At 40.1% G+C, this 9191-nt stretch overlaps 1 protein-coding gene across 2 annotated transcripts in view; it reads right to left on the bottom strand.

Moving 5' to 3' along the window:
- prkcsh (protein kinase C substrate 80K-H) overlaps positions 1-9191 on the bottom strand; it is a 13636-nt gene extending 4445 nt beyond the window's left edge. The window contains exons 1-12 of one of the 2 annotated variants that reach the window (XM_053612779.1): positions 9057-9191; positions 8574-8706; positions 8035-8151; positions 6661-6756; positions 6301-6358; positions 5301-5418; positions 4987-5116; positions 1979-2063; positions 1791-1869; positions 1619-1702; positions 191-370; positions 17-104 (exon numbers count right to left, since the gene is read on the bottom strand). In XM_053612779.1, coding sequence (XP_053468754.1) covers positions 17-104; positions 191-370; positions 1619-1702; positions 1791-1869; positions 1979-2063; positions 4987-5116; positions 5301-5418; positions 6301-6358; positions 6661-6756; positions 8035-8151; positions 8574-8706; positions 9057-9122 — 1234 coding nt within the window. In that variant the 5' untranslated portion in view covers positions 9123-9191. The remainder of the gene's footprint in view (positions 1-16; positions 105-190; positions 371-1618; positions 1703-1790; positions 1870-1978; positions 2064-4986; positions 5117-5300; positions 5419-6300; positions 6359-6660; positions 6757-8034; positions 8152-8573; positions 8707-9056) is intronic. The other variant, XM_053612780.1, reaches the window with a different exon arrangement.

Genomic DNA, 9191 nt, shown 5'->3' with positions numbered 1-9191 from the left:
AAAAAGTCCTACTGACCATCAATTAAAGCTTGAGTTTCAGCATCATAAGACGGCATAGTGTCTTCTTCCTCTATCTTCTCTGGAGTCTTGATGCTGGAAGGAGCCTGAGCAAAATAACGCCGCTAGAGAGAGGTTCACAGAACAGCGGCCAAGCCGCTCACCTAACTGAGCAGATAGATATGCTGCTCACCTTCCTTACCTTATCAAGGTCTTCCTCTGGATAATCATCTTCCTCATCAACGTCCTCTTCCTCTTCTTCTGGAACGTCGTCGTCGTCGTCATCGGGGTATGTCTCGGAGTCGTTGTCCACGACTGGTTCCTTACTTTCTTCTGCCGGAGTTTCTGCTGGAGCTGGCTCCTTAGGCTGAGACTGCAACAAATCCGTTCACTGTGAATATTACACAATGGCCATATTCAGAAAACTAAAGTGTGTGTTCATGTGCATTTGACGGTATTATGGAGTCATAAGCAACAGATTCTCCCATACCAAACCAATGCAAACATTTCAACAGCTACATATCACAAAGCACTGTTGAATGATTTTGCATATTTAGTACCATGGATTGTGGACTGCCACATATATTCTCCATGCTGCATTCAGAGCTTTAAACACAGTAATGCTAAGATCACTCACAAGTCGACAACAGTAGTTAAGAACTCCAACCAAACCAGAAAAATAATGGTAAATACTAGAACATTTAAAAAAACAACAACAACAACAAAAAAAAAAGACACCGCATTTCATATTATGCAATCTGCCCATTCCTTGCAAATGTCTACGATCTTTCATACTACAATTAGGATGATAATCATATCTTCATGGAATCAAATAGCAATGGTGCAAAATATTCAGTAGAAATATTGTTTTTATTATGACCCATTTTATTCTGTATACAATCATGCTAAATAATGCTGCTCTTTATGTAACTTGAGGGAAAATGCTGGATTGTGGGCTATGTGTGGAGGGTAACTCGACAGGAGAAAAACAAGCTCATTATCAAATGGCCGTATATAAAGCTTGGACAAACGGACTTGGAGCGGAGCAGTGCACGCACATCACTTACGAAAGTAGTAGAGTAGAACAACATTCGATTGCCATCGTCAATTAGTAAGAAGGAATCTAAATGCAGAGCTATTTCAAAAGGGGGAAAAGGGTGGGGGGGTGGTGTTTCCTGACCACCAGATTTGTCTCGAGATCATAATGTAAGAATGGAGGTTCTGCAAAACATTTCCACTGTATGTATGGAAACATTTGGGATTAGATAAAATGCTATATATTCAGGATCTTTGGATTTTTATAACTGAGATTGGATTATTGCTTTGAATTAGAGTAGAAAGTGATAGACTTTGCTCAAAACAACTGTACAATATTTGCGAGATGGAAAAATATTTCCGCCGACATCACGTTATAGTGTATATGATGCAGTTCATATTTTAAAATAAATAAATAAATAAAAATACTGACTGGTAGAGGCAACCCTATTTTAAATTGATCATATGATACAAAATCTGTTATGAACCATTCTCTCTGTGACAAGAGTGACTGAAAAAGTTCAGCAGTAGCCAGGAGAAGACAACTGAATCTAGATTGTACTGTAGTGTGGGTGCGTTTACTGACCTCGGAGACATACTTGTCCTTAATGTTGTTCCAAATGCTTTCAAAAGCTGCTGTGTCTACCTGGTCGACTCCTCCTAGCAACCCCTGGGGAAGACATCACACTGCGGTTATTATAAATAGAAGGTGCAAACAAAGAAAAGAAAGAAGAAGAAGAAAAAAAGCAAATATATACCTGGGCCTCCGTGTCAGAAAAAGTGCCATCCGCATCGGAATCTAGCTCCGTGTGCATCTGCAGCTCGGCAACCGAAACACTGAAAAACAGAAAAACACTATCAACTGGCCAGAAAAACCCCAAAATTCACTCCATGTCACAGACATAGACACACACACACACACAGAGAGAGAGAGAGCTACACTTACAATCCATCCACATCATCATCCAGCTCAAGAAAAGCTTCTGCCATCTTGGCTTTGTCCTTCTCTGCACTGATCACTGCTTTTTGTTCTGTAATAATAGCAAAGCAAAGAGGCGACGCGGCTCAGAGACGCACAGACCAGACGATATGAAAGCCCGTCACTAGGAAAATTATTATATAAATCACCACACTTAGAGGATGCTCACCTGACAATGTAGCAAATAAACAAATCACAGATATGACACAAAACAATTTCTGTTTAATAGCTGAGCACTCTGGCTTAGTGAAACTTACCTCAGACAAGTTTAATTGTTTTAATTAATGGTGTATTTTTCCAGATCAAGTAGATGAAAAAATTATGGAAAAAGTAAAAACAAAACAAAACAAAAAAAAACACCACAATTAGTATTTGTTGCTCCTGCTCGGGCTTTTATGATGGCCTGAGTTCTTCAAGGTGCGGACTTGACTAATGAAAAACAATATGCTCCATCAAGCTGGTTCCAACTTTGTTTCAGCTTTGCAGGATGACGCCTGGTCATGGACCAGTTTTTTTGTTTCCACCGTAAATGTTGAATGGGATGGAGGTCCGGACTGTTTGCTGGCCATGTCACTGAGTTGATCTGCCTTTCCTCAAGAAAAGCTTTAACACTCTTTGCTCTGTGGCGAGATGCATCATCACTATCATCATCATCATCATCCAAACTATCTTCTATCACTAGAATGAGAAAAGTGTCCAAAATATCACCATACACCTGTGCACTGACTGTTGAGGTCTCCCCTGGTCCTTTATCTGACATGTAACCCCAGATCATACATGAGTGTGGAAATCTGATTGTTTTCTTCAGGCGGTCATCTTTATATGTTTCATTAGAACTAGCATCAGACAAAAGTTCAGCATCATCTCCTCGTATAGTGCAGCTCCGTGATTCATCACTCAATATCACTTTCGTCCTCACTCCACACTCCATGACCGCTTCTCTTTAACCCACTGTAACCTTGTTTTTAGGTGTTTGGTTTTCGCTTGGCTTTTCCATGCGTAAATCCCATTTCATTCAGCCGATTTCTTACAGTTCTGTCAAACATCGACTCCTGTGTCCGCTCCTTTGTTTTGTTGTGCCGTTTTGATTTTGAAGGCGTATGGCTTTGAGGTTTCTATCCTGAAGCTTTCACGTCTTCCTCGGTCGACCTGTATGCTTTCCTTTTATAACCTTCCCATTTTGTTTACACTTGCACTAAATTTTAGCCACAGTTGACAGGGAACACTTTAGATTTCTTTCTTGAAGGAATTTTATAATCCCTTCTATTGTTTCAATTGACAACACTCTTGTTGGGGCCATGTTTCCTTTCAAAAAGTCCCAGGTTACGTTCTGTAAGCACTCTCTTTCAGCTGCAGATGAAGTTGCATTTTTAGACTTGTGCTGGCATTTGTTTCAGAAATTACAAGGTGATTCCATATTTTTTTCCTCAACACAGTGATGTCATAATTTTTTACTCTACTTGATCTGGGAAAATGATCTGAAAAAATGCTATTAATTAAACTAATTTCATTAAACTTCTCTGAGGTATGTTTCACACAACCAGAATATTCAGTTATTAATATTAATATTCAGTTCTTGGTGTTATATCTTTGATTTGTTTATTTGCTATGAAGTAAAAAAAGGCGTGATTCCATAATTTTTGCCAGGGGTTTTACTATAAATGGTTTCATGTGCAACAGCATAATGACATGCTGTTAATAATAAAATAAAACAAAACATACATATCAGCATAATTATCACTGCATAAATCCAATTTGGAATTCATCAATCAATAAATAAGAAAAAATATAATATAGTGGCTTCCACTAATTTTGGCACCGTTGGTAAATATGAGCAAAGAAGGCTGTGAAAATTAGTTTTCATTGTTAAACCTTTTGATCAAAAATTCACAACAATATTCTGCTCTCATGGATATCAAACAATTGCAAACAAAACTCAGGTTTATAAAACAAAATATTTGCTTATTATAGGTGTGCAACAATTATTGGGACCTTTTGTCAATACTTTGTGCTACCTCCCTTTGCCAAGATAACAGCTCTGAGTCTTCTCCTATAATGCCTGATGAGGTTGGAGAATACATGGCGAGGGATCTCAGACCGTTCCTCCATACAGAATCTCTCCTGATCCTTCACATTTCAAGGTCCACGCTGGTGGACTCTCTTCTTCAGTTCACCCCACAGGTTTTCTATGGGGTTCAGGTCAGGGGACTGGGATAGCCATGGCAGGACCTTGATTTTGTGGTCAGTAAACCATTTCTGTGTTGATGCTGATGTATGTTTTGGATCATTGTCCTGCTGGAAGAGCCAACCACGGCCCATTTGAAGCTTTCTGGCAGAGGCAGTCATGTTTTCATTTAATATCTGTTGATATTTGATAGAGTCCGTGATGCCATGTATCCTAACAAAATGTCCTCTGGCAGAAAAACAGCCCCAAAACATTAAAGAGCCACCATCATATTTAACCGTGGGCATGAGGTACTTTTCCATTTGGCTACCACTCTGCGGGTAAGAACCCATCGTTATGAATGACTAAGGGAATTTGGTCTATGTGTTACCTCATATTTATACCCCTGTGAAACAGGAAGTCATGGTTGAACAATTTTCTGTTACTAGTCACCCAGGTGTGCTAAAAAAAATGTAAAATAATCAGTGGGAATAGACTTAAAATATATTTTTCTCAAATTAATTCATAGTGGAGCCAATAATTGTTGCACACCTATATTCAATAAAGATTTTTTTTGATAAACCTGTGTTGTTTGCAACTGTGTGATATCCATGAGAGCAGAGTATTTTTGTGAATTTTTTCAAATGACCAAAAGGTTAAACAATAAAGACAAATTCTCAGTCTTCTTTGCTCAAATTTACCAAGGGTGCCAATATTAGTGAAGGGCACTGCATATTGGAAATTTGTACTGTACAAGTGGAAATTTATTCCTGAGAAAAATAATGAAATCATGAAAAACAGCAGCACTGACCCTCCCAAGCCTTAAGATGGCGCTCTTTGGCTTCCTTCTCTGGCTGTTCTGCTGTCTCTTTAATGGTCCTCATGTCCTCCACTTTCTCCTCCAACTCCTTCTTACTGTTCTGCAGGTCATTCAGCTTGTTCTGTAAGAGACGCAGTGTGTTTCTATTTTACAAAGTACATCTCATTATATTATATTATATTATATTATATTATATTATATATATATATATATATATATATATATATATATATATATATATATATATATATATACACACACACACACACACACACACATATACATACATACACACACACACACACCTGTTTTTCTTGTTGGGTTTTCTTAGCTTCCTGAATGAGCTGCTGTTTGAGGAGGAAACCTTCTTTGGTGACCTCTGCCATCTTCTGCAAAACCTCCTTCTCCTTTCGGCCCATCTCCCTGACAACCAGCAGAGGCACGTTAAGGCATGACTTCACACGTTTATTCACATGACATTTATTTACAGTCTACTATAGCTTAATATGTCTACTATATTTTATTTTTATTGCGTGTGTGTACTGTGACAGAATAACACAATATGCAAGTGATGCACAACCTGCCAAACGCAATACAAGACGTACAAATGAATACACTAAACATTACTACCATTGACCGCTTTCCGAGTGAAGACCTTCCACTTAGAGCGGCGATTCTCAAGCCGGCTTGGTAATTAGCAGACAAGTTCAATCAGGTGAGTTGGGAGCAAGGAAATGCCAAAATATAGGCCGGCGGTACAGTCTTCAAGTCCTGCTTGGAGATTTGTGTGTACGAGTTTGGAGGCGGTGGTTATAATGTGGCGTGTTCAAGTGGGTTCGGTCAGAAAGATTGGATAATGCACGAAGTCGGTTATTTTGCTTTGCTGAAATAAAACAGAGAACTGAAGCGGCAGAATTATCACTAAAATCATTCATACCGTCTGATATAATCGTCACATTCATGACTTCCTGTTATCGACTGACCCCCAACTCAGAATGTTGGGGCGCGCGGAAAAACACGAGTTCCCGAGTGGGTGTTATGACTGCATTGGGGTTGGCGTGGATTACTAGCAGGACTTGAAGAAACACTAAGCTGCTTTTAATAAAGTGTCATTCGCTTTATTTTAACCGCTGCCAAAACACAGACTAAATAGTATTCATTCGGTAATGACAACACATCTATTAATATATAACCCAGGTTTTCTTCTACAGCCTACGTTTACTGTATAAGACCCGTTACATTACAGGCAGCAGAACGATCTTCTCTTTAAGGAAAGCTGTTCTGTTACACGACTCCCAAACTTACTTGCAGGTGTTTTCACATTTGGCCCCACTGTTGTACTCATCGGTGGTGTCACAGCAGTCTATGAAGGAAACAAACCAATGCTGAATCCCAAACTAGGGCACATTAGCCTTCACCATAATGATATTACAGAACATGTAAACAAATGCCTGGCTCACTTAATAACTAATTATTTTTACATTATCTAATACTCAGAGTAATTTGGATCAAACGAGACTGGCCGGTGTTTACTCATGCCTCATAACAGGTTCATCAATACGAGTTTAATATGCAAGGTGTATTGTGACTGCAGACATGATGTTTTGATCGGACCGGGTGTCCTTATTCAGGTTAGTCCTGAGACTGCGAGGTGGAGGCTCTCACCACATATGCCGTCGTTAATGCGGGAGGACGGGATGTAAGTGGGTCGGTAGCCGGCGTTCGTGCAGTGGAAGCTCCCGTTGGGACAAGCAGCAGTGCCTAGATGTCAAATAAAAGGTTTATGATGAAAAATACCCCTCGTTAGTTAAGACATATTGACGTACATTAAATGCTCGCTCGTGGTGTTCTCACATACAGCTCTTCTTAAACAAATCTTACTCAGTCCACTTAAAAGGGAACTAGCCACAAATGACCTCAGTGCTTTTCTGTGTTCACAATACAAATGGTCAATAAACGGGACTTGGTTCTCTTTCTGGACATTTTAGCATTGAGAACTCGGACTGTTTGTTCTTCACACCACAACTCCTTTACCACAGTGTAATAGCGCGGCCATTCAAAATGGTTGCATCACATGATGCTATGGATGAAAACACAAAACCGAGAGCAGAACATAACTGAAGTGAAATACCAGAGCATCTGGGGGAGGACAAGAAGTAATAATGATCTTTAATGCTGAACCGTCAAAACCAACCCACGCTTCACAGAGCTATCATGTTTAGTTCACGTGAGTGGCGCAGACAAAATACACGCATACAGCGCATACACTATATGGCCAAAAGTACGTGGACAACTGATCATCACACCCAGAATTGCTTTTTGAACATCCCATTCCAAAACCATGTGCATTAATATGGAGTTGGTCCCCACTTTGATGTTATAATAAGCTCCATACTTCGGAGAAGGCTTTCCACTAGGTTTTGGGGCGTCGCTGTGTGGATTTGTGTTCATTCAGCTACAACATCCTTATTGAGATCAGGCACTGATGTCGGGATGTCGAGGAGACTCCAGGTCCAGTTCATCCCAGTTCATCAGTGGGGTTGAGGTCAGGGCTCTGTGCAGGACACTCGAGTTCTTCCACTCCAACGATTTACTTAACGCACCATGGAGTCTTCATGGAGCTCGCTTGTGTACAGGAGCACTGTTATCATCATGCTGGAACAGATTTAGGTTCCTCTTTGATCCGGTAAAGGGAAACTATAACGCTCCAGCATACAGAAACATTCTATACAACTGTGTGCTTCAAATTTTGTGTCTACAGCTTAGGAAGGATTCAGACATGGATGTGATGGCCAGGAGTCCACATACTTTTGGCCATATAGTGTATGTATGTACAACAACCTGTAAGGTCATTATCCATAAAGCACAATGAAAATCAGACTGTAACAACTTTATTTTCATAAATCACCTGGACGTCAAACAAACCCTCTGGTGTTGGCCCGAGTGTGTTTAGCTTGTGGGTCGTTTTAGAGGGGTGTGTGTTCATTCACTGCACAAATTATATGATGTCATCTTTCGGAGACAGTGTTTCAGTTTCACCTGGTTCATCGGAGCCGTCTTTGCAGTCGCAGTAGTCGTCATTCACTCGGTCAAAAGGAATGGTGCGGGAGCCGTCCAGGCAAGTGAACGGGCTGTTCTCATCATAGAAATGTCGTTCTGTGCAAATTAAAGTGGAAGAAAATGGGTCACAATGACAAACGGGTTATACAACATGAGTGTTATACGGCGCTGCCGACTCAGAGACTTCATCGCAAGATTTGGCGACTTTTTAAACCCCTTTTAAGACTTAAAATTTTTTTTTTTTTTAAACCTAGCGACAGTCTTGAACTTGATACGGCTCTCCAGCCCACATCACAGTTACTGTTTTTTTTTTTGTAAACACATAACAGTTGTAGGTTGTGGTGCCATGAAAATTCTTTTCCAAGTGAAACTCTTCCTTCTTCGTGTTCCCTAGATTGTAATTTGATATGCCAGTAATCAGGATGAATAATTAATATGCAAATTAGTCATCTAGTGTCTTTCTGAGCCTGCTTTATCTACTTTCCCCTGAAAGGCAGGTGTCCTGCCGGTTCTCTTACTGGACAGGGGAACTCCCCGAGGCCTCTGGACCTCCACGGTCACGGCTGAGCCCACAGCCAGGCTCAGGACCAGCAGTAGATGTGTGCAGCTCATGAGGAACAGAGTATGAAGGAGGTCGGAGACAGATAATATCTGAACATAAACAGAAAACATTCGCATGTAAATAAAAGTTTGGAAAACAGTTTTTTAGCTGTCAGGATTATTAAGCGCAGTTTGCTTAACCCACACACATTACCAACCACTAAAATGAATAAACTAAACGAATTTAGAAATATGTTTCAAAATGAATTCCTTCCTTTGTGTTCGGATAATAAATAAAAGCTCTACGTCACTTTAAAGTTAACCAGCTAGCTAAACTAAGTTACCTAGCGAAGACACTGAAAGACCTAGCTAGAATCCAGTTCTCGATTAATACAAATAAAAATAACAAAAAATAATAATAAACATGTGAATAAAAATTAAAGTGCAATTGTTCTACTCACGGTGTTTCTGCTTTGCAGTAACCGGAGATTGGCAAAGTGCACAAAATAACGACTCGAGCTAATCATTCATTAGCCACTTCCGGAATGGCCTCTGCACGCGATGACGCGCACTGCGGTGGTGTGTTCTGATTGGTG

The sequence above is a fragment of the Ictalurus furcatus genome, chromosome 24 (assembly GCF_023375685.1).
Source record: "Ictalurus furcatus strain D&B chromosome 24, Billie_1.0, whole genome shotgun sequence".
Taxonomy (NCBI): domain Eukaryota; kingdom Metazoa; phylum Chordata; class Actinopteri; order Siluriformes; family Ictaluridae; genus Ictalurus; species Ictalurus furcatus.
This window is presented reverse-complemented; position numbering and strand designations above follow the sequence as displayed.